We start from the raw sequence: 27,206 nt of genomic DNA on the forward strand, positions 1-27,206 counted from the left end.
AGACGGACAAAGCATGTGGATGTGAAGTATCACTGGATTAGAGAATTGGTTGGATCGAAGCAATTAACAGTACATTACATTCTGACGGAAGACATGGAAACTGACATTATGACAAAAGCTCTTTCGCCTTGCAAGCACGGCAAATTCTGTGAAGATATGGGTTTGCACGATGTTAGCAAGATGGGGGGGAATTGAGTGTCGCGTAGCGACGACTCCAAAGAATACATTACGCGTCTAATGGAGGTTGTGGTAATATGAGCATTACTAGTTCTTTCTAACATCATGACGTCATTCATTAAGCTCGATGATCACATTATATATAGATCAACTTCTCTTTCTAAATGTTGTTCTCTTTTTCTCATCGAACTTAATTATTATTTTTACAATCTTCTCATTTAGATTGTGATTTTGTTTTCGATCAACCATCAGTCTTTTGTCAAAGACTGAAGTCTGATCTTAACTGTTTCCAGGTGTTAGTTATCTTAGAATTAGTTCTCTCTCTTTTTGTGTTTGCAATCGAACTTAATTATTGTTTTTACAATCTTCTCATTTAGATTGTGATTTCGTTTTCGATCAACCATCAGTCTTTTGTCAAAGACTGAAGTCTGATCTTAACTGTTTCCAGATACCTGAAACTCTTTCCTGAGTGGTTGGTTTTCTGAAACTATCTATCACTGCTACTGTCCACAAGGGGTATCTGCGCCCTTTAAATATCTACTCGAGATTTTGACAAGAGAGGGACAAGATATGTACAAAGAGGATAGAATAGATAAAATGATAGCTGCAAGTTTTGAGTTCATCGAAACACACAGTAGGGCTCACTAACACAAATGCTCGAAATCTTCAAAACGACAGTAATGGCAGTTTATCTTGAAAATAAGAACCCAATGTTTGCATCATGAGGGATATGTAAAGGGTGGGGCGGAGGAGCTGAACTCTGACATGAACCAAGCATATTTTTCATGAAAACATCTTCACAGAGTACTTACACCAACAGCACTATATGTTTGAGGCTCGCGTTCTATCAGGGAGATCAAGCTGGCGAGCTGTTACATTTAACTAACACCGGACACCAAAAATCACTGCAGTCCATGATTTTGTGAAATTGCGTGTGATGCTCAAGCAAAGCCACCAAAAAGATGCAGCATGTTGTCTTTTTCCTACAGAGGAATTGTTTTGGACGAGCAAACATCCTGAGCACGCATCCCACAAATTTTTTCTCAAGTTGAACTCTGGAATGTGAGAAAAGCAAAGTACATGGCAAACACGTATCCTGCAGATATACTCTTAGGCCATTGTCATATTCATGTCATCTATTTCCTTCCAAGAATGACACAAATAACTCTTGAGACAAACAAACAAAGCTCAAAAAGACATCAGTTTTGTGGCCCCAGAACAGGCACTTAAGACCACCAAGATGGACCTTCAATATATCAGTCTGTTACCATACCACTGAAAAATCCGCCAATTCCATGAACACGGAAATCTCCAGGTTGCTTCCACCATGTAAATATCCTGGTAGCATGTCAATGTGCACACATGTAGGTCTTTCCTTGGACCTGGTATAGACCCATCAATTAAGAGGTGCCACAAGGCTCATTTTCCCCTTATCAACTGCAATGTTGACACTGGACAGTCAGTTGACCCAGCTGTAGACAAAGGATTCTGCAAATCCTATAAATCTACTATAATGTTAAAAGACAAGTGTGTCTGTGTGAAAAAATCACCACACACCCATACCATGTCCTCCTTGTGAAATATCCATACCATTGTGCAAGTCCTTGACTCACTTGGCTAGGTGTTTCATTACTCCTTGATGGTGTTGCTTTGAGTCCAGCTCATCCTGTTAATTTTCTGTCCACTGACTCAGTTATGCTATCCTTCTAGCCGGCACAAGAATATTGGCAATCAACAACATGCAAATCATATCAATCAAAGGTTGTCATATTATTAAAAGCATCTCCATGGGATACAAGATCTTGATTGACATGTTATAAACATCACCTTTGACTTATTCAATAGTTCTTTTTTCATGGAAATTACAGATGAAAGGATACCTCTCCAAACCTCAAAAAAAATGGAGAAAATAACAACAACATGCAAACACTTTTTGCTAAAACAAGGAAATGAGCTAACACATTGCTTCAGTCTTTTTCTCCTCAAGTCCAACTAAGAAACTGCAATCAATCATTTGAGTTACATCTGCAATTCCAAGACTTGTGCTTCAAGTCTATTGAATACCTCAGATATATTCAACTAATTACAAATCCAAGTTCATTTAATCATCATAGTTTATTTCATTAACATTGCTTAAAGATTATTGATCATGGGTTGTTACATTGATTACTAATCTCCTATCTCTCAATCTACCTCATTTGATTTTATGCTCATCATTCTTTTTTCCGATTCTCAAACCCAAGTTTAATCTATGGTGCATCTTCTGTCTCAACACCACTTCTAAAATCATTGAAACAAGGATTCAACCAACACCTGAAGCGCTCCGCGGCGCTCCGCTTTTTGAAGCAAATTTCGGAGCGGTGCGCTTTGGCGCTACAGATGAACACGCTCTCGATTCGCTTTCAAAAAGCTCCCGCTACATGTATCATGAAGCGCGGCGCCTATCGGCGCCGCTTTTGCTCCGCTTCATTAAATTTCAGGGCAAGGGAGCGGCACGAGGCGGAAATTTATTCACATTTTTTTTTAATTATTCACATGCAAGAAAGATATATGTACGATATTGTAAAGAAAGTTAATGAAAGACTTACGTGACGTTGATATGCATGGGTTCGGTCGACTCGGTACCCGTGTCAGTTTCATAAAATCCAGATCCCATCCCTTTGATCTGTACTCTAGATCCAGTTTCACTTTGGATATATTTTACAAACATACCCTAACAATCGAAATGATTCAAGAAATCCTGATGATTAGTCAACCAATCTGAATCCATTGAGCTAAAACGATCATTTCTCACCCCTGGTCCTACTACTTTAGCCCTAACATTCAAGTTTCTTAAACTTTCAAGTCCGATTTCGATTTTATGTTCTGGCCATTTCTGACGTTCTCTAGGTTGTCTTTCACGTCTTTGATGAGTAAACCTGCAAGAAGAAAAAGAAAGGAAAAACTTTCTCAGGATTTGTGAAGAAAGACTGAAAAACATTCGTGAGACGTCCGGTTGTTCAGTTAGTGGACCTAGATCTTGGTCTATCAATTCATTCACTTTTGCAATCCCTTTATCTAATACTTCTTGAGTTGTAGCTGTTAAATGAAGATAAAGTGGTGGATCTCGATCGTTTGCCATCGTTCGATCTGGGTACCTAATGAACCCATCGTAATTCAGTAATCTTTTCGGGTTGTAAGAAAAGAGAATGTATGATACTGACCATTGACCTTTTGTCGTTACTGAACAGCCTGTCTCTTGTTGAATCTAAAACAAATTTCAAAATAAATTAGCTCTCATAACCAAAAATCTTGTTAATTTGATTCAGAGTGTGAATATGTACTTCAGCTCGGGTTGGTCCTTTAGTTAAGAGATACCTATTTCGTTGATCATTTATATCAATGTCTTTCACAAATTCCGGATCATTCATTTCATCTATATTCAAAATTAACAAAAAAAATCGTGTCAGTATTCAATAAGTGATTGTTGATTTTGCAAAAAGATTGATTCTATATGTTTATCTTTCTCATATTTGGGTCCATCATTTTGTAAGGGTTGTGACGTCAGTTTGGCTTGCACTCGAAGTGAGATAAGATGGAAGGAAGGGCATGGCGTCTTACTTTGAGTCATGCCAAACTATTGCGATATTGGAATCGTCAATTTGGTGAAGGTTTGGCCAAAAACAAAGGATATCGAGGGATATCGGAAGGTTTTCCGCCAAGTTTCGAAGGGCTTCGTGGATGACAATCGAGATATGATGGAACCTGCGGAAAAGGTGGTGGAGGCTGGTGAAGGTGTCGTACGATTTCGTGTGGGATAGGTTGAGGTGGAGGCATGGACACAGCCATCTGGAGATGGATGTGTCAATCTGGCACGAACCGCTGCATACCGCTCTGAGAGCGGCCTGCGGGGCGGACAAAAGACCCGCCGCGCTAACTGTCCGATCCGCTATGTACATAATCTCGGAAAGAAAGCGGTGGCGGGTCGGTTGGAGCCCAAGCTCAAAAAAATTGTAGGCCGGGGGGGCGGACCGCCCCGCCGCCGCTCCGCACCCGCTTTTTGGAGCGGGTCGCTTCAAGTGTTGATTCAACTATCCATCAAGGCTCTATCCTGTAACCATAAGGGTGAATCAAATCAAGTTTCTGCTTTGATACTGGATGCAGATGAAGGCAAGATTGATTTTTACCTTTAAACTATTGATCTATGATTGTGAGTCTCTTGTGAGCTTCTATGTGTTAAAATAATATGTGTTGGAATCATGAGGTGGTGTCTTCTTGGTTTTTGCCAAATGAAACTTCATTTTCAGCTCAAAAGAAAGATCAAATCTGTATCTGAATGTTTTTGATCAACACTTCTCTGTTTATGTAACAATATGAACAGCAATAAACCTTCTACCTGATTATTGGAACAAATCATTTGGAAATTTGTAAAAGAAGGGATCTTCAATAAATCATGGTTAAATGTTGCAAATTTTTCAGCTTTGCTTACTTGACCAACTACTAAATCAAACCAGGCTCAGCCCACCTTTTATGATAATATTGTATTGAATAAAGCATAGAAAATTATATAATGAGTGAATATCCAACAGTCTTGATCAAAAGATCAAACAAATTGCTCAAGAAGATGCAATCTCCAACCCTCCTTGGTTTCACAACAAGAATATCTGCATTCTCAAGATAACACACTGAATTCAAATTGAGGGTGCAGAACTATGAATAACTTAAAAAGAGGAAATTCTTATCCAAATGTTCTGTTGCACATTGGATACTGGTGACTTTTTGCAAAGGGAGAGTGAGATGATGATGATGAGATAAGATAATATGGTATACTCAAATTTGTCCAAAGTCTTTGATACACCTGCAGCAATTAATTGCCTATAAATTGGATTATGAGTATGAACAGTCACTACCAAGTGTGCTCTGAGTGTATAGTAGGTGGTATCTAAAGACACAAGTACCATGTGTTCCAAGATACAGCGGGGTATACACTAGCACTGTACTGAGGAAAATAATTGTCTGGTATGTGGCTCTTTTTTCCATTGAAACAGGAATTATGTCTTGCAAGAAAATGTGAAAAAAACCATCCCCTTTTATTCATCACCAATTCAACCCTCCTAGCCTTCAAGATTTCTTGTGTGTTTTTGCACATTGTGATTTAGAGAGCATTGTAGTTAGTTTGTGACTGTCAGAAGTTCCAGTGTGGGAAGTCTTTGGTTTGTCTACAACACAACCAAACATATATAAAGCAATACTCCACAACATCTGTGACACAAAAATGGATATATATGATATGCTCATGGACATATTCAGAGTAGACAGTGGATTGATGTGGGATGCATATACAAAAGAAGGTTGTGTCATAATTATGAAGTCTGCTCACCTGCTTTCTACAATCACAAAAGTTCATAAGCCATCTATGGTTACTTGACTCTGAAATAAAGGCCAAGATTTTCTGCCCAAGTCCATCCCTGGACTGGCCAAGCCAGGGCGGGGGCAGTAAGCTAATCACTGAATAATTATGCTTGACCCTGATTATCTCCAACTATGTTATACCAACCCGGTCCCCCAAGCCACCAAAGCCAGACTGGCAGCAGGGAGACTGGCATGCAACTCTACTGGTGCCTACATGTTTCAGAAGTTGAGAATATCATGGCAACATTGCAAGTGCAAGCTTGTGAGAGAGGCAACCCTGGGCCAGCAATGCAACACTCCACAAAACATGTATTTGCAGCAGTGTTGCACCACAACATGTAGCAAATGGCAGCCACCTGTGCTACAATAACCAAAAGGCAGGCAAGGTTGTGCAACACAACATGTGCAACAGCACCAAAAAAACTCAAATCTCAACTTTTTTGTGGACCGTACCACAACAAGTGCTGTTGCGGTTAAAAAAAAAACATGAATCCCAAGGATCTGGTTGCGCTATGGGGAAGGCCGCATATTTTGATGTGATCTATGCTGCAATGTGGTGCAAAAAAAGCAACATCTCTGCAGTGTTCCTGGCTCAGGGTTGATAGAGGTAGACACCACATTCCAAGGAAAGTAGCACAGGGGTGGCATTAGCTGAAATGTGAGATTCAAGTGATGTGATATAATAGCTGAGTGCCATCAACACACAAGGCAGAACAAAAAAGATAAATTCTCTCCCAACTTAATCACAGCATAAACAAAGTTACAATCCTCAAATTGGCATTGTGTAATTGCTCAAGATAAAATCAAAAAGGTTGACTAATCATTGTACCCCAGTTGCAGCACAACATTTTAGTACACATATTGTACACAACCAAGAAAAATACTGCATCTTTTCCCTTCTATTTCATTGCTGCCAAATGCAGCAAGATGACTTGTGGTCCTTATAGAATTGCAGAAGTAATACAGCGAATACATGTGACAGGTATTAGACCCACAGTTCCATAAAACTGTGGTGTTTTGTTGTTGTTTTTGCACTTGCATGTTGGCCCCATGGCAGAAGGTGATGCCTGCTTTTTCACATAGAGGGACTGGACTTCAAGTAAATCAGAAGCATTTAATGGGATAAGCTGTTGTGTCAATAAGCAGAGGTATTGAACAGCTAAGTAGCTCAAATTGAGACTAATATATGTTTATAGAATGTAATGATTTATGGAATTCAAGGTGGGATAAAGTTGAGCGTAGCAATCACTGACCTAAGGGATTTAAGGAATTTACTTTAAATAGCTAAGATTGATAGTGATTGGGACACTGTAAGCTTTAAATGCTAGTAAGAATAACTAAATTTTTTAAATATATAAAAGATGAAGAAGCAACAAAAGGATAGAAAGCCACAGGTCTTTTTATACCCAATTTGAACCACACTTAGGACACGCACACCAGACTAATAATCCTTAATTTGATAGATGTTTAAACAGGAAACCCGGTGACTGTCATTCTTACATAATTATTAACCCCTATCTGACCACTTGTTCACGTGGCCAAGAATCTTTGCTTCATATCTGCAATTACGAACTTATTCAGCTAAGGAATCTCAGACAGTTGGACAGACGTTTCCCAAGCGTCAAGTCCTAACTAGTTTTAGTTTTGAGATGTTGGGTTGGGTCATCACTCCAACCCATTATCCAAACTGAGATCCTGTTGCTTTACAAGCTCATAACTACATCATTCAGCTTAGAGACTTTTACATAAGTCCTGCTTGTAATGCCAGTTTGTGAGAAAAGAAACTAGTTTGAAGAAAAATAGAATATTTGAAAATATTAGAAAGAAGGAATTGAAATAGAAAGATATAGAAAAGAATTAGATTTGACAAAGAATTCAAAAACTGCTTGTACTTGTACTTGTTGCATGTCAGCCAGGAGATAGGTACACCTTGTACTTATGCCCTGGCTGACATGTTGGACAAATATTTGCTGACTGTGTTTATGATCTTACAATTATTAATAATGCATGCAAAAACAGCACAGCAGCATGGGGGTGTTCTATTAGCTAAAGTTTGCAATGCAAGTAATATGACATGTTCAGCTGTTTAATACTCAGATAATGCATGTGTGCATGTGGCATGGTGTGATGTAAGCAGCAAGCTTAGGCTATGTGGCGGCTGGGCGCCAAAGACCTAGTATGTAAATCACTATTCACAAAGGGTGCTCAACCTTGCTCAACAACAATCTCAGTCTAACTCCAACCAAAAGACTTTCAAATTTGTTTCAAAACTCTCCGTGTGTGCACGTTGACGTGCTACAAGGATATGTTAATTCAAGTTTCAACTTTTGTCATGTAGTGGAGTGTAACAGAGCAGTCACTATTCACACCATCATATGTGATTGGTGATTGTGATTGGTGTGACATGTCTGTGTCATCTTTCCATGACAGGTATCGTCTTGTAAATTGCAGTTGAATTAAATATCACCACTTGGCAATCATCATCTCTGGCCGAGAACAAAGAGTTTCCTGATTAGAATCAGCTTACTTTACCATGGCCAGCTTCATCGAATCTGATTCTGACAGAAAAGCTTTCATTGATCGCTTCGAAAACTATCTCTTCGATTGCGATGGTGTGATCTGGCACGGCGATCAGCTTATTCCTGGTGTCAAAGACGTTTTGGCTTATCTCCGTGGTCGCGGGAAACGGTTGTTCTTCGTCACTAACAATGCCACCAAAAGTCGGGAGAGTTTCAAGTCGAAATTTGATAGGTTGGGTATTGAGGCCGATTTAGTATTCCTTGTCCTTGTCCTACATATACCCGAGCAACATCACTGATGCTGCTAAATTGCATGTAGGACGAGATTTTTGGTTCAGCATACGCTACGGCTCTATACCTTAAGCGTATTTTGAAATTTCCTGAACATAAAAAGGTTTACGTCATTGGGGAAAAGGGAGTTGAGGATGAACTAGCGAGCGAAAACATCAGGTATTGCGGCGGCACGGTGGGCCTTTTTATTGACTGGTCGGAATCCACACAAGCACCTGCTCATTATATCACATTTAATCCAATTTGTGGAATCACTAGGATCCGGCCGATAACGAGTTTCTTGAGTTGATGGATTTTTCGTCTGTCACCACTGATAAAGAGGTTGGTGCTGTCCTTTGTGGATTTGATATGCACATCAAGTTAGTAACTTCTCTATCTCGAATGCTCTGCGAGCCTACATCTGACTTTCATCATACTTCCGCGCTTTATCATCTGTGCAAGTTACAAGAAATTGGCCAAGGCACATCGTTACCTGATCGAAAATGAGGATTGTCATTTCATCCTCACCAATGACGATTCTGTAAGGCCTGCCTTCAATTCAGTGAAGTTTTACGGAATTCAAACTGACTTCACCTTATCACTCTGCGCCACTGCAGACGTTTCCGACAGATGGCTCCATATTTCCAGGGTCTGGGGCCATCTCAGCTCCTCTGCGTTACGCTGTTGCAGGAAAGAAGACCCCTATTGTAGTCGGGAAACCTAATCAGCCCATGTTGGATTGCATCTTGGATAAGTGAGTGCAATCAGAAATTATCACAGGTCGTATTGCACTTGAACTGACGTATTTGCATTGAATCTTCAAGACATCATCTTGATCGTTCAAAGACTTGTATGATAGGTGATCGGCTCGACACAGATATTCTTTTTGGTATCAACGGCCAACTCTCTACTCTCTTGGTTCTGACAGGGGTAGTGAAGAAGGCAGAAATCGAACAAGCTGATGCTAAGATCATCCCGGAATTCGTGATTGATAGCCTAGGAGACTTTGCTCCACTAGCATCTGCTTGAGATGTGGTGGTACCGCAAATATCGTACTCTCATCCAGAGTCAAATCTATACAAGCTGGCATCCATTGGTCACCATTTCCTCATCATATAATCCGAACCCCCACTCCCCAAGATTCCCGCTTCGAATGTCGCAAATTAGATGGGTATACGGCATGCATATCTTATATACATACAGACGGGCCCTGCCTTGCATTGTAATGCTATGTGGTCCTATGTAAAATAGTATATCACATTTGTAGCTTGAGTTTCGCTTATTATAGGTCCATGCAGACAACCTGAACAAAATACTGAGGTCAAATGTGATCAGATATTCTTGACCTTTTCATTTTCCATGAACCGAGGTCCGAGGTCCAGTCTGTGCCACGGTCCACTGACTTGCTGACTTTCACGGGGCCCAAGGACCGGGTAATCCAGTGTGGACTTTCCTGAGAAAAAAGTTTTGTCAGCACAAGTCCATCCAAAGGTTGCTGCAAACCATTTCTCGACTTGAGGTCCCATAGGATTGATAACTTCACATATCGAATTCAACTTAAATAGCTACTTCACATCGAAAATAATATCATAAAACAAGTGATGTCTGAAATTGCCGAATCCGCGTGGCTCATGAAGGTCTGCGTTCTTATCATGAATTCGATGTTTTCGGTACACATTCGAGTAGAATGATATCTTGAGAAGAAACTGATCATCAAGCCGAAACATTCACGAGGAATCACAGGCTGAACCAGAGACTCGAATCGTCAAGGGTGAGTACATAAGTTTTATTTTCTTCGGTGATCGATTTGAAACATATCTGAACCAGAGACTTCTTGATTGAAGAGCAGGCAAAGATGTGGCATTCTCCGTGAGTTAGAGTAGCCAATCACGCTCGTATAGCAAGATATCACCATCTCATCATGGTCCTGTCTTTCTAGGCTACTCACTTGGAGAAAGCTGGCGTTGAACACTGGGATGGTGTACGCAGTCAGTAACCTGCCTTCACCGATGTCAATTTGTTGAGGAAATCCTGATTTGGGCAATTCCGCGCATCCTATTCTTATCAGACCACGAAGCCAAAAACCTTATGAGGGATCGAATGAAAGTTGGGGATCCAGTTTTGTTTTACCATTCGAACTGTAAGTGAATTATTTGATTCAGATAATCGGACATTCGTTCATTCCCGTTTCTCATGTACTGAATTTCTTCTCGTTGAGAATATTAACAGGTAAAGTTCCCGGGATTTCAGCCATTGCGAAAATTCATCGAGCTGGATATCCAGATTGTTAGCATTAACGGTCTCCAGCTTTATTTTCCAGGCGTGTTTTGGTCTCAATCAAAGAAAGCTGAAATTGGTTTCAATCCAAATCAGTTACAGCGTTCGATCCATCTCATCCCTATCATGATCCCAAATCATCGGAGAGCTCGCCAACCTGGTATATGGTGAGTCAATCATTAACTTGCACTTTGCTTTTTTTGGTTTTGTAGAAATGATTCTTACATCTGATTGACTCCCCTTATCTCTGCCAATTGTAGGTTGATGTCGAATTCGTCTCTCATCTTACTCACTTCGTACCTCTCAAATTCCTACAATCTCTGACTGAAGCATCCCATCCCATCCCACTTCCTGAATACATCACATCCGAAGATCTTACTGCAATTCGTGAAATGGCTCTTTTGAATCGAGGTCGACTCTCAGTTCAACCCGTCAGCTTACAGGCGTTTTCAGCAATTAAGCTTCTAGGGGAACGAGGTGGTTGGGATAGTTTGACTGCAATTGATTCAAATCGTAATAAGCGAAAAAGTGATGCAACTCCAGCTTCAGTATCCAAGTCCAAAAAGCCAAAGTCTTCGGCTGAGAGTAAAACTGAAGTAGAAGCTTTGTCCACCAAACGAAGGACTAGGTCAAAGCGTTGAATGTTATATTGGCTATTTTTTCTCTCGATCCACTTTGCAATCGACTTGGAATAGCTCAAACAAAAGCTTGGTGTGTAGTTATCATCGGCATGTCGACTATCCTGTACTCAACCTGATTTGGAGATTCAATCTTCACCAATTCTAAAGAGATCTGTTTGATGACTTCACTTGTATATCTATTGCTTAAATGCAATCCACTTGTAAGATCATTTTCAAGGTAGTACTTTGCTCAACTTCAAGTGTGTGAGATTACAGCCATCAGATCACAAGTGATGAAGAAAATCCATGATGATCTGTCTGAGTCTGATGTCAATGCCAATTCAAAGCACTCACTCTTTCACGAATCACAGCTCAAGAATTCAAGCTTTAGTCAAGTATCATGATCATCCTTCAATTGATGTAAGCTTCAGAACTTCGATCACTGTTGAACTCCACACTCTACCGATGTAAAGATCGGATTGTGAAGTTCAAAAGCTTGAAAGGACCTCTGATTCAATTCTATAGGAATCACAGACAGTTTTTCCAGGATCAAAAAATTAGAAAGTAGGATGTGATCGATGAAAAGGTTTGAATGGTTGGTTTCATTAATGATAATATTAATCAAATTCTGTAGGAATCACTTGAAACTTGATTGGTAATCTGTTGACTTGAAATATATGCACAGACTGAGATTCAACACTCAAGACTTAAAACCACTTTATCATTAACCAGCATTAACCTCAATCCTCAATCATCATCAAACATTCTAAACAGTAGGATATCATTCTGGCTTCATATTCATATCCATTGGCACTAGATCATGGAAACGACAGTGTAGAGTTAAACACATTCAACTTGATCATCAGAAATGGATATCAATCAACCAGGCTCACGATCTAATATGAGAACTTCACCTCAATCTCAACGTCAACAACATCCTCAACATATTCAAATCAACACAACTTCAAGTTTAACTCCAAGTAAACCATCAATCTCATCTCCCAACAGAATCACCAACTTGAACACTCTACTTTCAAATCAATCTAATCTTCATACTACTGAACTTCATCATTATCAACCTGTCGATCATCAGTCTCATCATCATCAACTCAGTAATGCTAATATCAAACCTGCTTCAGCCCTCTCTCCAGCTAAATCATATCATCATTCTACATTCGATCCATTATCACTATCATTATCATCACCAACTAAAACAACCACTACTAGCTTCGATCAATCACCTCCTGGTATCTCATTTCCTTATCGTATTACACCGTCAACAACAACATTCCCATTCCATCTACCTCCAATCTCACCTACATCAGATTTCCATCACTTAAGCTCAAGTACGATCGATTTTGAACATTTAAATGCACCTCCACTCTCAAGATCATCCTCTCATGCATTCTCTCATCAATCTGACCCTGCAATCACTTCAAATTTGACTCCCAGCCCTACTACACCGTCACCAATCCCACCACCACCAATCAGATCATTCTTCTCAAATTCACCATTACCAGCATTCTCAATTCCAGCTCAAGCATTACATTTAGCTCTCTGTCGAAGAAACTTTGTTGGAAAATTCGAAGATCCAGAAGAAAAAGGTCCAATTCCGCATGGACATCAACCTTCATCATTTGTCAATGAAAATGATGATCCAGCTTTCACTGCATCCCATAAAACCACTAGAACTGCTTCGGATTTGACTTTCCCTCATATCACAGGTGAGGATGCAGATGCAGGTCGAGATCGTACTTTGGGCGATCTTTTGAAAACTACTTGGTCAAATTTTGCAGCCGAGGAATTAGCTTGTAAGGTATTACATTATGATCTCAAATCAAGTCAGAGAGATAAAGACGGAAGCCTTTGTTGGGATTTAATTAGAGTCCTATCATATCAAGACCTGAGGAGATGGTTAAATTGGGTCAAAGAATTATTTAATAGTGATCATGACGACAATCATGAAAATCGTAGTGACATGAATCATAACCTTCCAATTTATGAGTTCAGGACCAAACTTCGTCCTAGTCTTCATTCTAGATTCAAGAATAATATAAGAAAGAAGGAAAACGATAATGATGAGTCCACACTTGGTGGTGATTCGAGTGCAGATGCCGAAGTGATCATGATACCTACGATCATCAAATGCGATTCAAGCAATCAAGACATTGAAGTTGAACAAACTTCAACACCGTCCAGAAAGTATTTTCAGAAACTCCATAGATATTCACCTCATCATCTCATTTTATTTACGGTGACCGTCATACAGGCACCCTCACCACTCCCTCTCAAATCGTTCAGTCCATTTCCTTGGAATACTCCCGTGCCTCAGGTTACCTTTCTAAATCCTCCAACACCAACTAAGCGAATTAAAACCAACACCACAAATGAGCATCCACCTACCTTGCATCTAGAAGCTAGTTTGCCGTTATTAGATCCTCTGAGCCAAGCAGCATCTCAACAACCCTTATCCTCACAGCAAGCATGGTTAGGCGAATCTGAAGCCAGAAGAGTAGTTTCTAGATCGAACAAAAGACGAAAATCAATTTCCAATGAACTCAAGCCAGAGCTAATCGAAATTGAGCATGGTAGTAGTAGCACTGGTAGTGTTGCGACTATTAAAGACAATTTTCCATCAATAATGATTGATGATGAGAAGTCGACTGCCGAGGAAACGAATCAATCAATTCCAATGGAACTAGATCCACTTCGTGATACTTTTCTTGATTCGTTGAAAAGGACCAATATGGGAAGAGCTATCTTGGCCAGAAAATGGGAAGATACGCCGATTGGTCCTATCCAAGATTGGTCTCCTACGCTTCGATCTATGGTAGGATTGATCCTAAGTGCTCCATATCGAATGAGGTTAATTCCCTTGATCATTGCTCATTCTTGTTGCGTTTTTCATTCTTTGGCTGAAATTCGGTCTTTTTCTTCTCATTTGCAGTTTGTTATGGGGCGAAGAGTGCGTGATGCTTTACAATGGTAAGATCATCGCATTTTGTTCATATGAAGCTTAGGGTGATGATTGACCCCTTTTCGTCTTACATACAACTCAAAGATGCATATGTAAAGACGTGTGGAAGGAAACACCCTACTTTGTTGGGGCAGAGTGGCGCACAGGGATGGGCTGAGTAAGATCTTCTTCCAGTTCTATTTTTACCACTTCAATAATTTGACTGTCCCTCTATGCACCACAGGCTATGGGCCGATCTAGGAGAGGTGGCAGATTCGGTCTTAAATGGAGAGGTCTACACAGTCTATGATAGTCTGCTATTTTTTGACCGAGATCCTGAAAATCCCGCGAGCGTGCGAAAAGAAGAATGTTATCACTCTTTCAGGTTGGTCTATTGCTCGCAATCTTGTTCAAACTACGAAGAAGAGACATTGATCCATATTCTCTGTTGAAAAGCTGGATCCCAGTCCGTGGACCAACTGGTCAAGTGGAAGGTATCCTAAACCCTTCTTTCGAGTTAGTACACGCTCACTTTTGTTTCCGATTAGCCATCTGTGTCTGATTTTTAATTTACGTAGGACCACCTCACGAGTTGTAGCAGAAAGAAGATTAGGCACGTTGAGAGACTTGGTTCAGATCACTTTGGTATCAAGGAACAGGATCTCATATAAAGAAGGTTGTTTGGAAAGCATCTCTAAGAATCCTTACGATTTACCCTTTGCCATTGTGAGAAGATTTTCTCGGGTTTCCCAGAAGTGATCTCACAGAAAAACCAGTTTCCTCAACGACTTTTTCTCATTTGTGCTCGTCTGGAAAATTTAGATGTATACCTGTGAAACCAAGAAATCGCCACGCAAAGCTTCTGTACTAGGAACAGGGGAAGACGCGGAGTCGACGACCCTCCTACAATTGACGTTGGATGGAACCGTCTCAGTCCCATCCGGACATCCCTCAGCACCAAACACGATAGAGATCAGTATACAATCAACGTCTGCCACAGCACCATCTTGTAGTGGAACAAGTTCTTCGACTAACTCTACAGTGGTCTTCAATGAAGATAAACATTTGACTTGGCCCTTACAAGAAGCGTGTACGCTCAGAAGGCCAATCTATATTTCTGATCTTGGTGATCGTGCGTTGGGATTTGAGAAAAGAGGTTGGAATGATGAACCTAGATCAGCTGTGTAAGATATTGAAAAGGATCAAGTAGATTCAACAAAGGAAATCTGATTCAAAACTCTTTTTATCTTCATCACTTTGGCGTATACAGTGTTATGCCTATCAGTACGAGCGAAGATGCTGCTCCTTTGGCCGTGATCGTGTTCGGTCTCTCTCCTAGACTCTATTGGACTGAAGCCTATGCTTTGTTCATCAATTTGCTTACGAGACAACTGTCCACTGGACTTTCAACTGTCATCGGACACGAAGAAGAGGTTTGTGTCTCTCCTCTCCTCTTTGTTTTCTGAATAGAAGGATTGAGGTGCGGAGCGTTCTAGGCTCAAAGACTCGAAGATCTGGCATCTCTGGATCGAGCCAAGACAGCATTCTTTACAAATATCTCACGTGAGTTGTTCTTTCAAGTTTCGCAACCTTTGGGAGGAATAATTAAATAATTAATGCCTTGTTTTTCTAACAGATGAGTTGAGGACACCATTGACATTGATTGTGGGACCGATTTCGGATATATTGAGTTCACCGCATGATATCAGTATTGCAGCACGCGATCGATTAAAGGTTGTTGAAGTATGTTGATTTTTTGATTCCGGAGCTCTTCGATCATTTACTCACTTATTCGCGTTGGTTTCATCTCTACAGAGGAATACTCAAAGATTGATCAACCAAGTTAATCAGTTATTAGATCTTTCAAGATTTGAAGCTGGGAAGATGGGTGCACGGTTTAGAAATACCGATCTATCTAAACTGACAGCTGATTTAGCTTCGTTGTTCAGAAGCGCGATGGCGAAGGTAATTCTCTCTCCTGATCTTTATTTTTCTCATCGAAGGCTTACAAAATCAATCTTATCTTTCGTGGGTTGGGTTTCGTAGAATCAATTGCAACTGATTGTTGACTGTCCGGTCTCAAGTGCGAGGGTGTGGGTTGATCACGATTTCATGGAAAAAGGCTCGTTCTTTTTGGTCTAAAAGCGGCAGAGGAGGGTGAAAACTGACTGGTTCTGTTGAATCATTAGTGTTATTCAATCTGATATCGAATAGCATGAGTATGTCTCCTTTGCTCATTTTCATTTGTATACATCGGAGTTCACCAACCAGCTGACCTATCTATCTTTGAATAATTTAATAGAATTCACGGGTAAAGGTGGAAAAGTGATTGTACGGATTAGATTTGATTTTTCGAAATGTTATTTATCAGTTAGTGATACGGGAGTAGGAATCAAAAGCGACCAACTCCCAAAGATATTTGATCGGTATGTTTTATGTCTGTAATATAGCTTTGCCTGTTCGCGAGTTTAGTTTGTTCAAATTTTGATTGGTTTGGGCTGTGGTTTAGATTTCATCGAGTTGAAGATTCTGCTCAACAGGCCGAAGGGACCGGTATTGGATTGGCATTGGTTCAAGGTGAGGACCACATCTCTCTGGTTTCGATGGGTTGATCCAATGATTCACGCTGGTATCTTGTTTGGTAACACAGATATTATCAAGCTACATCGCGGGAAATTAGAAGTCGAGAGCGAAGTCGGACGTGGTTCGACCTTTACTGCTACTCTCTTACTCGGCATATCTCATCTACCGTCCGATTTATTGGATTATTCACCCGAGACTGAATTAGAAAAGATAAATGATCGAGTAGTGGCTTCTAATGCAAGAAGATGGATGTTAGGAGACATTGAACCTATCTCATCCTCACTGATGACTGTATCTCCAGCTTGCTCAGATACGTCTGGTTCAAGATGCTCGTCGGATTCAATGGGAGGAATGAATGGCGAAAGTGATCTGATGTCGACTTCCGGTTCGACGATCTTGATTGCGGATGATAATGATGACATGAGATCATTTGTCAGGAGTGTTTTAAGTCGATACTACACCGTAGCAGAAGCCTCGGATGGATTAGAAGCTTATCATTGGGCTAAGGCTCATCATCCTGATCTAGTCGTTTCAGATGTGATGATGCCGGCCTTGAATGGATTCGAATTGTTAAAACGATTGAAGACAGATCCGGATACAGCAGGGATCTCGGTGATCTTACTTTCGGCTCATGCAGGATCAGAGATTCGAATTGAAGGATTGGCAGAAGGAGCGGATGATTATTTAGTTAAACCGTTTGAAGCGAAAGAATTAGTAGCCAGGATTAATACCCATTTACAATTATCGAAGATGAGACAAAGATTAGAGAATGCGGTGACGAGTCGAACGAAATTGTTAAGAGAGAATGAAGCAAGATTTAAAGATTTATATCATACCTTTGAAGCGATTTCAATGTTAAGTCCAGTAGGCATTATTCAATGGGATATTGAAGGAAGAGTGACCTTTGCAAATAATGCATTCAGATCACAATGTAAATTGATTCCATCAGATCATTCAGGAGAAAATTTAGAAGAATGGATAGAACAAATTTGTTTAGATGATAGGGATAGGATGCGAAACGAATTTGAAATTAATTTTAAAGCACAAATGACTACCAAAGGAGAATTTAGATGGAAAGATGGATCTTGGTGTTTATATGAACTTTCACCATTTTATGATGAATCGAAAGTGTTTGCTGGTTGTTTAGGTTCGACGACTGATGTGACGGCTCGTAAGGAATCGGAACGTAAACAGCTAGAAGCTGCTGAAGCTAGAGCTCGTGATGCTGAAGAAAGTAAAAGACAACAAGAAGCTTTTATTGATATGGTTCGTTTTTATTGGCTTTTTGATATAATTTTTCTTGAATCATCTTTGAGTTGTTCGTTTTCTTATTGATGATCATTTCTTATGCTTCTTAGACATCTCATGAGATAAGAAACCCATTACATGGAATTCATCAAGCTGCTGAATTACTTCATACTTCAATCAGATCAATATACGATAATCTAGTACATGAAGATGATGATGACGATCAAGATGATGATCAAGAAAGAACTTTATCTAAATCTGAATTAAAATGGTTTAAGCAAGAGTTAGAAGAAGATATCGATGCAGTGGAGAGTATCCAGCTTTGTGCTTCTCATCAGTTGAGTTATCAAATCGCCTACGTTTCTGTTTTTTCTGATGAAAGGTTGGAGAGACAGCGTAACTGAATGGCCACGGCTTCGAACTTTCATTTCATCTATGTCCTTCAGGTCAAGGATTGCGGATGATATCATCAATGTAAATCAATACCCGTCATTTTGTATATCCTAATACTTGGCTCACCGTCGTTTTCCTCCATCTTTTTCAGGTATCGAAACTTAGCATGGGTTTGCTTACCACCATCAAGACTGAATTCAACTTACTGGAAAGAGTTTGCGAAGTCTTATCAATGTACCTCATTGAAGGTAAGTCAAAGGAGTTTCTTTCCTGTCATTGATGTTCGATGTTCAGGGCATCTGATTCTTAACTGCGTTCTGAATTTGGAAGCTCAATCCAAAAATGTCAAGTTAGACATTCAAGTAGGAGAAGGTTTAGAGAAACCAGCTTACATCATAGCTGATCCAAATCGATTAGCTCAAGTGACGATCAACTTTCTTTCGAATGCATTACGATATACATCCACTAGTGAAGGTAGAAGAGTAGTAACGATTCATGTTGAACTTTTTACAAGTTGTCCAGAACTTGATCCAGAAGCCAGAAGAATTGGAACATTAAAACCCGAATTAGCAGATGAAGCAGGAACCCAGAATTTAGTGTACGCTAAAGTAGGAGTTAGAGATACAGCCAGAGGTTTAAGTCAAGACGAATTAGCTAAATTATTTGCAAGGTTTGCTCAAGTGAATCCAACACAAGATCAATATGGTGGTTCAGGATTAGGTCTTTATGTATCACGTTGTTTGATTGAAAATCATGGTGGATTTATTGAAGTTGTTTCTACTAAAGGTCAAGGTTCAGTGTTTTCATTTGTGATTCCAGCCAAACGAGGATCAGGTCCGAAAAAAAACCCGACAGTGGATAGTCCTGGTGGTGGTGGTGCATCCTCAAGATTGAGAGGAGTGGCTAAGAGGTTAGGGATGCAAAACGGTTTAGAGAAAGACGCAGAGATACGTTCAGCTGCTTCATTGATGTCAGTCGGCTCAATGCCCTTAACAAAGAAACGATTACCAAGCCCAGACGCAGGACGAATGGGAAGTGGAACGGAAGACAATAATGGTGAAAGTTTAAGACCACCTAGTTTAAGAAGACAAACGAGTGTTCAAATCGTTCAATCTTCAACAAGTACGGATCCTATCAAACTAGCTACACATGTTCTTGTTGTTTGTCTTGATCTCCCTCTTTAAAAAAAACTTCATCACTACTCAATGGATTGATTTTGATCCTGAATTTTTCGTTTTCTTTTATGAATAGGTTGAAGATAATTTAATCAATGTTAAGGTGATCAAACGTCAATTAAGTTTGAAAGGTTATTCTGTTTCGGTTGCCATGGATGGTAGACAAGGATTAGATATTTTATATGAAGATGATCAACATCCATCTGAATTAGGTAGGATTGGAATCGTCTTGATGGATATTCAAATGCCTGGTATGATTCATTGTTTTTGTTTCAAATCTTTTATTATTAAAATGCAACACTAATCTTGATGATTTTTTTTGGTTAGTCATGAATGGATTAGACGCTATCACTGAACTTAGGGCTTCTGAAAAGACAGGGAAAGTTAAACAAAGGTATCCTGTAATTGCAGTAGTAAGTCTTTGTAAATGTTTTCTATCTCTAATGTATTCGATTTGTAGAAGATATGGATTGTTAATATGTACTTTTTTGGGGAGTCAGACTGGGAATGCAAGGAAAGAACAAACTGAACAGTTTCTTGCAAGTGGATTTGATGACGTAAGTCATGATTTCTTAATCTTTCTTTGTAACAACGAAAAAGATTTTTATTTACCCTTCTTCAAAAGAAAAGAAAATAAAATTGTAGATCAGAACTGATTTTGTGTTATATGTTTTTTTGGTAGATTTGTGTGAAACCTTATAAGATTGAAGATGTTCAAAACCGAATGGAAGCTTTATTATTGAAAGGATCGTAAAGAAGAAGAAGAAGAAGAAATCAAACAAGATCAACTACAACAATTCAGTTTGATTATCAACATAATTTTTATTTATATATCTTTATTGTTATTGATTATGATCACATACATATAATCTTTGTTTTTCTACTCTTTTATATATGCAAGATTCAAGATAGCAACTTGTAAACTCACAATGTACCGTTTATTTTTATTTTTTGTTTGTTTGTTTTGTACTTTACATCACATCGCAGTTTTTTTTTGTTCATGCATCACAATTGTACTTATATATGTTTTCATAATCTTATTTTTTTTGTTCATAAGTTTATTTTTTGTATGATTTAGATGATTTTTTTTATAGAACATATGATATATTTATAATGTTTTATAGATTTCTAAACTAATGATGATACTTTTTCTTACATATTGGGTGAGTGTTAAAACTTGATCAATGAGATCAAGTGATTACATATGTATCAATTCATGATTTTGGGGGTTTCCTTTTTTTGTTTTTTTTGTGTTTGATGTTCGATTAAACAAGTGGGATATGCTAAGGAGGGTTGTAACAAGGCAGATCAGGCAATTTGCGCAGTTGAAGGATCTGTACTGATGCTTCCATACACATCACCTGTAGTGGACGTGCCAAACAGCGTCCCCGTGTTTCACACCGGGCACCTAGGCCGACACAGGCGACGGGTTTGTTGCTTCCAGCTCCAGTTTTGTGTTCTACCTCTTTGTCAGTTCCCTCTCAACCTTGCTCTTGCCGGCTCACGATTGGCCGTTGTCATCTCATGGTCGCACACACATCAGTCTAGGCTTTCAGAGTATTAGACATCACAACATGTGCGTGTGAAGCAAGGTATGGTAGAACACCCACGGAATATCAACCGAACCTTAGTTGGCCATGTTTTCAAATCTACCATTGGAGAGACACAGAACAACAATAGGAATCACAGTGCAAAGATCTGGAAACTTCTGATATATATGGATGGTCATCTAGATGAGATAAAGTTTTATCCCAGATAAACATCATCAAGATTTACACTATGCCCGTATTGGTAAACCTAGTTGACTGTTTTGTTTTGAGTCATCACATTCTCCTCTTCTCTGTTTCATGGAATCTATAATAGGAACAAGCAACCAAGATGCATTGCTGCAATTTAGAAATTCAAATGTTGCACAACAAAATTTGGTGGAATTAGTACGGTGGTCTGACGCGAACGGCGGGGCCCCAGCCATTGATTTGGGGCAGTTGCGGCTGGCCTTTGCGGAGGCAGTCCCCTTCTCCAACCCGTTCTTCCTACCAAAGTTTAACGACTTCAGGCTTTCAGCTGTCAAGCTGGACATAGATACAGAACGGAAGGACACCTTACAGGTTTGGATCTGGAGTACCTGACTCAAATGCGGGCATTGGGCTCCTCACCAGCAGAAATCCTGCTGCCGGAGGCCTTTGAAAATTTTGTACCACGGCTACCTAATCAAGGAAGCAACAATCAGAATCCGCTGATCAGAACTCACACCAAAATTGAAACTGTAACAACACACAGTCAGATCCCACACGTTCAGACAACCCAGCACTTGGACAAGCGGGCAGTAATGCAGCAGCAGCTCTTTGGTCTGGGAACTCTTTGTCCAACAACACTGAGGGCATGGTTGGACTTGCGGAAGTTTGGGAACGTTCCTTAAAATACGTTCCTTAAGACTCCTTAGGAACGTTCCTAAGGAAGTGTCACACACCATGACAAATGATGTGCAAGAACCTCGCCGCACTTGTTTGAGGCAGCAAGACACCAAACCCAATTCAAAATCTCAGCGCCACCCAGCAAATCAAAAAAAATGAAAGGCAAAACTTACGACGTGAATGATTTGAGAAAGAAGAGAAAACCAAAATCTCAGATGATTGAGATCTTGATGGCTTTATTTAGCACAGACCATTGATTGAAATAATATAAATTCAAAGAGATCATTAAAAAGTTTTATCAACTTGACAAAAGAAGATATAATCTTCTTGACCCATTCAACAAATCTCATTTTCATTCACAAATTCTAAACCTTCAAGCTTCAAACTTCAGAAAATTGGTTCACCACTGAATCAGTTTTGTTAGTGCATAACTGTTTGTTTGAGTGGACTTTCATTCTACAATTAATATTGTTTATGTGCCTTCAACTTTTAAGCCATTTTGGCTAGCCATTACACACGATAACTATGAAGGTAATATTGCTCGTGAGTTTTGATAAAATCCGACTCAAACGCCTCCAAAAAAATTTCAATACTCTCGCAAAGCCGTGATCCGTCCATTATTGATCACAACCAACATGGTCGGAGTCCCTCATCTATATGGGTACATACCCTTCCTTCAGCCTTGTATCAGTGCTGGCATATGTAGATCATCCAGACCTCAGATCTTCAAGAGCTCACCCACCTGGGATCAATTGGGGACAGTGTCTGTATGTGAGAAAACGTCACACATATGCGGTGTGACAGTGTATTTAAATTTCATTTTTACAGTTGTTTTCAAAAAGGTTGAAATCAAGGCGCTTCAAAAATTGTGAGGTGGACCATGTGCTACCCGTGAAATGTGTTAAATATGCATTTAGAAACACTGGTCTAGAAGCATAACTACACCATCTTCAAAAACTGCTGTGGCACAGTTGGATGAGAGCCCCTGTCACACTGCATCAAAAACGTTTCAAGGCTCCTACCTTTTTGAGTTTGAGCCGTACTGGCTTTCTTTTTTGTCATCACACATTTTTCCAAGTTTTTCTTGTTCAATCTGCTTGTTGTTGTAAAATATAACAATGAAATAACTCAACTATCTTGTTTGCTTCCATGTGATATTTTTGCTCTATCAGCAAGTCGCTACAAAAACTATTGGCAACAAAAGATTCACACTGTTTTGAACATGTGACTACCATCAACATACCGTGCCTTCTGACCACTGCACCACCAAGGAATGAATCGTGATGGGTGGACAGCTTACCTCATACTGTACAATGTCGATCTGACCTGATCTGACAGGTAAGTCTGATACCTTTCACAGGTGGCGCATGGTCCACCTCTCAATTTTTAGAACGCCACAATTTCAACCTTTTTGAAAACGACTGTACCAAAACGGCCTGGGAACTATGTTCCTTAATTATCTAAAGAACATTCCCAAACTTCCTCAGGTCCAACCATGTTCTGACAACACTGGTACCAGCTCAAATCCACTGGGCCTCACAGCCAAACATGTGGAGACCGACACAGAAGGTTTCAGGAAGTGTCAATCAAAAACAAAGAAACACAGTTCACACACAGCTAAGATTAGGCGACTACAACGAGAAGAAGGCATTTGTTCCAAAGACAAAGTTTTGGTTTCAGACTTGGACGACAGTTCTTCTGACGAATGTCTCAAGAAAATTCCGTGTTTGGCAGGAGGTCTCAAACCAGCAAAAGCATTGCCTCCTAAAGCTCAAGCAATTCAAGAAGCCATTGACTTGTACCAAGATGCAGGGTGGTCAGCTTTGATCAACATCATCAGCCGCCTACCAAACCGGCCTCTGGGTTTTCCTTTTTCTATTTTTCAAACCCTTATGCGTGGTTTTTACATCTGTCCTGCAAAAGTTTCTTCTCCTGACGAGTACAACAGCAAGAAAATTCCTCACCCCACCAAAATCTTCACATCAGTTTGTCACCGGTTTCCAGTCAAACGAGAGTGGCAACGGGTTATGGACATCATCAAAGACACAATCATCTTTGCCTTTCACAGCCCCCAACTACTGGCCACTGGCAGGCCAGTACATCTGATGTCTCCAAAATGTTTTCAACAAAACTTCATTTGTTTTCAGCATAACATCCATCTGCTATCAAGATGTTTTGGGTCAGTCGCCAGCAAAATACGACATACCAGCAAAATTGAGATGAGGTCATACAGCATCATAAATCTGTACAAACCTGCTCCTGCATTTTTCCACCAAGAATATATAGTTTATTAACCTTTGTGACATAAATTTACTGAGTTATTGAGGTTTGAAAAAAAGTCACGGACAAAAAATACTATTTTTGTACTATACTTAAGAATTAATTTGGAATATCTTCCAGCTTCATCAATTTACATACACAAAAGCATTGATATTCCTTTTGAAGATATGTTTCTCCACATTTTTGTCCCCTAAAGCCTTCCTGTATGGGCAATATTTCTATATGTAATTGTGGTGTGTACATGAGCAGTCAACATTTTGATTGATTCTTTGATTCTAGGCAGAATATGGCAACATTTATGGCCAAAATCTTTGTAAAATACCATTTACTTGTATATCAATCAAATTCAGAATGATTTTGGCAATATGTTCCCTCAAAATTTGTCTGGGGGCAAAGAACTTCAAAAAATCAAACTTGCAGACACATTCAGGAATTACATGTAGAAATACTGCCCATACAGGAAGGCTTTAGGGGACAAAAATGTGGAGAAACATATTTTCAAAAGGATTATTAATTTTCTATGTATTTATATTCCTAAGGCTGGAAGATATTCCAGAATCAATTGTTAGGTATAGCACAAAAAAGTATTTTTTGCCCGTGATTTTTTTAAACCTCAATAACTCAGTCAATTTATCTCACAAAGGTTAATAAACTATACATTCTTGGTGGGGAAATACAGGAGCATTTTTGTACATATTGATGATGCTGTATGACATCATCTCAATTTTGGTGGTATGCCAACCACTTCTCAAAAAATCCTCAATCAATGGATGTTATCCATTTGATATCCATTTCATAACTTTCTGATAACTTGTTCATAACTTGCTAGGGTTGGTGGGATGCACTGGCCTGCCAGTGACTTGTGATTGGGGGCTATGTTTCCTTGCTCAAAAGACAATGTCAACGACTATTTCAAACACCTGTTTGAGATGGCTAACCTCTTTGCCAACCAAGGAGACTGGTCATACACCGTCAACTACAACACAAAACTCTGGATGGCTTTTGCTTCGCAGCCTCAACTCACCTTTGGCAACTTCAACACCAACCAATTGGTATCAATACGCAGTTTTGCCACAGCAGCAGGATGTAACTCGAAGCTTGTTAGCTCGGAGCAAAAAGGTCTCTCACAACAAAGTGTATTCAACAATGGTGCCACAAACACTTTCCCGGAAAAGGGATCCCCAAATGCTTGGCAAAGAGTCACCACGGCCTCAGTGCCTAAGGCCCCATGGGCCGGCAATATCAAGCCAAGTGAGTCCTCAAAGCTCATCCCTTCCTCACACCTGGTGCGGTTGTATGCCAAGCCACAAACGCTTACTTCCCTCTTCCGCCAAGCAGGTCCAAAAAATGCTCCTGTTAATATGCAGATCTGCGGTAATTGGAATAATGGCAACTGTATGGATCCTTGCAAAAACGGAAGGATCCATAATGTGTGCAACGTCGTTGGATGCAACCACACACATACCAGGAAGCAGCATTACTCCGCAATGTGATTATTCAGTGTCGCCTATACCAGCTTGCGTTGTCCAAGACACATTGAAGCGGTTGACCAAGTAAGTTGAACAAAGCTTCTTTTTCCCTTTATTTCTTGCCAGCACATTGCTTTTGAGTTCTCACAGTCAGGAGCCAAGTCTAAAGTGTGGTCTATTCCTTGTGTTTTACCGCCTTCTCTCATGTTGCCGCGTTTCTTGTCTCCCGTTGTCTGTTCTGTGCCAGTCCCGTCGCTGCTAATCGCAACCCACGGAAGTACAGACATGGGCTTGTGTCGAACTGGGAAGAGCCAGTCAGGTTCTCAAAGGCTCTAGATTCCAGCCTCCGTGCAGAGCCACTACCATGAGCCCCTTCTCTGGAGGACAACCCATGCGCTTGTTACGCCTTATCTCAATACCCAGGTTTCTTCAAAATCATGTGCCCGCTTAATATCCCGGTTTTCAAGCACCTCCTAAAAGACCACCCCAACGGTCCTTTAGTTGATTCAGTAGTTCATGGTCTTGAGCACAGTTTCTGGCCACTCTCAGCAGTTCCAGATGCTAACATCAAGGACCATCCTAATCACTCTATATGCAACAATAACCCAAAAGCTCTGTTTGATGCCAGGGATGAGGAAGTGGCGGCGGGTCGTTATTCCCCGCCATTCTGCACCCTTCTCCCTGGTATGAAGGTCTCGCCCCTCCATTTGGTCACAAAGGCTGGCTCCTCAAAACAGCGGGTCTGCACAGACATGTGTTTCGGATCTCCTTTGTTGAATGATCTTGTCAACAAAGACAAAGCTAAGGTTGCTTATGACTCCCTCACATCCTTTGGACCGTTCATGCTACACATCTTGCGCGGCACGGGCCATCTCATCATGTGGAAGAGCGATGTTGCCCGTGCATACCGTAACCTACCCATGTTGCTTCTCTGGCAGATACGTCAAAGCGTCAGGAGTGGCAACGATTACCACATCAACAGGTGTTCTAATTTTGGCTCGGCTGCATCACCGAACATTTGGTGCCCTTTCTTCTTGCTTGTCTTATGGATATCCTATCAGAAGATGCAACTAAGATGTTTCAACAACCTCATGGTCGATATTTGGGGTATTTCTCACCCCAACTCTCTTACCTGCTTCAAAGGTGTACCAATGCCCCTGAACCAAGCACGCCTCTTGCTTCTTTTCGACACGCTCAATCGCCCATGGGAATGAAAGAAGCAACTGTCAGGACGTCAACTCAAGGTTATAGGATACTACATAGACACAGATAATCTTTGCTTCTCTCTCTCTCCAGAGAGGAAAGCAGCCCTAGTTTCTGCCCTTTGCCATTTCGTCTCTGCCCCTAAACACTGCCTTCAAGACTGGCAGAGCGTCTTAGGGTGGGTGTTATGAGTCAATCACAAACAGGCAAATACATTGTAAGTAAGAAGTT

General features: G+C 40.2%; 6 protein-coding genes across 6 annotated transcripts; 4 read left to right on the forward strand and 2 right to left on the reverse strand.

Moving 5' to 3' along the window:
• Window positions 1-2,761: 2,761 nt before the first annotated feature.
• On the reverse strand, window positions 2,762-3,787 carry MELLADRAFT_94464 (uncharacterized protein; the record flags this gene model as incomplete). The annotated part of the gene is made up of 5 exons (XM_007406567.1): window positions 2,762-2,890; window positions 2,972-3,314; window positions 3,381-3,424; window positions 3,501-3,592; window positions 3,778-3,787. 5 exons carry the CDS (start codon window positions 3,785-3,787, stop codon window positions 2,762-2,764), a joined length of 618 nt encoding a protein of 205 aa, XP_007406629.1.
• Window positions 3,788-8,061: 4,274 nt separating this feature from the next.
• MELLADRAFT_47200 (uncharacterized protein) lies at window positions 8,062-9,601 on the forward strand (the record flags this gene model as incomplete). Its single annotated transcript, XM_007406348.1, has 6 exons — window positions 8,062-8,341; window positions 8,407-8,553; window positions 8,637-8,737; window positions 8,820-8,898; window positions 8,975-9,111; window positions 9,182-9,601. 6 exons carry the CDS (start codon window positions 8,102-8,104, stop codon window positions 9,384-9,386), a joined length of 909 nt encoding a protein of 302 aa, XP_007406410.1.
• A 357-nt stretch (window positions 9,602-9,958) lies between these two features.
• On the forward strand, window positions 9,959-11,275 carry MELLADRAFT_103498 (uncharacterized protein; the record flags this gene model as incomplete). Its single annotated transcript, XM_007406349.1, has 8 exons — window positions 9,959-9,994; window positions 10,101-10,128; window positions 10,207-10,226; window positions 10,297-10,345; window positions 10,426-10,497; window positions 10,587-10,643; window positions 10,731-10,801; window positions 10,895-11,275. 8 exons carry the CDS (start codon window positions 9,959-9,961, stop codon window positions 11,273-11,275), a joined length of 714 nt encoding a protein of 237 aa, XP_007406411.1.
• An 847-nt stretch (window positions 11,276-12,122) lies between these two features.
• Window positions 12,123-20,430, forward strand: MELLADRAFT_115552 (uncharacterized protein; the record flags this gene model as incomplete). The annotated part of the gene is made up of 22 exons (XM_007406350.1): window positions 12,123-14,119; window positions 14,202-14,219; window positions 14,455-14,595; window positions 14,667-14,726; window positions 14,789-14,936; window positions 15,033-15,394; window positions 15,481-15,643; window positions 15,707-15,773; window positions 15,847-15,953; window positions 16,026-16,175; window positions 16,257-16,293; window positions 16,513-16,636; window positions 16,720-16,787; window positions 16,861-18,059; window positions 18,152-18,423; window positions 18,488-18,515; window positions 18,586-18,682; window positions 18,765-19,594; window positions 19,686-19,860; window positions 19,937-20,022; window positions 20,110-20,166; window positions 20,292-20,430. The coding sequence occupies 22 exons, from the start codon at window positions 12,123-12,125 to the stop codon at window positions 20,361-20,363; spliced, it is 6,258 nt and encodes a 2,085-aa protein (XP_007406412.1).
• Window positions 20,431-21,386: 956 nt separating this feature from the next.
• MELLADRAFT_94468 (uncharacterized protein) lies at window positions 21,387-22,082 on the reverse strand (the record flags this gene model as incomplete). The annotated part of the gene is made up of 5 exons (XM_007406566.1): window positions 21,387-21,642; window positions 21,716-21,725; window positions 21,766-21,816; window positions 21,861-22,023; window positions 22,080-22,082. The coding sequence occupies 5 exons, from the start codon at window positions 22,080-22,082 to the stop codon at window positions 21,387-21,389; spliced, it is 483 nt and encodes a 160-aa protein (XP_007406628.1).
• Window positions 22,083-25,232: 3,150 nt separating this feature from the next.
• On the forward strand, window positions 25,233-26,986 carry MELLADRAFT_94469 (uncharacterized protein; the record flags this gene model as incomplete). The annotated part of the gene is made up of 5 exons (XM_007406351.1): window positions 25,233-25,554; window positions 25,639-25,792; window positions 25,835-25,856; window positions 25,923-26,091; window positions 26,142-26,986. The coding sequence occupies 5 exons, from the start codon at window positions 25,233-25,235 to the stop codon at window positions 26,984-26,986; spliced, it is 1,512 nt and encodes a 503-aa protein (XP_007406413.1).
• Between the last annotated feature and the right edge of the window lie 220 nt (window positions 26,987-27,206).

The sequence above is a fragment of the Melampsora larici-populina genome (assembly GCF_000204055.1).
Source record: "Melampsora larici-populina 98AG31 unplaced genomic scaffold MELLAscaffold_6, whole genome shotgun sequence".
Classification (NCBI taxonomy): domain Eukaryota; kingdom Fungi; phylum Basidiomycota; class Pucciniomycetes; order Pucciniales; family Melampsoraceae; genus Melampsora; species Melampsora laricis-populina.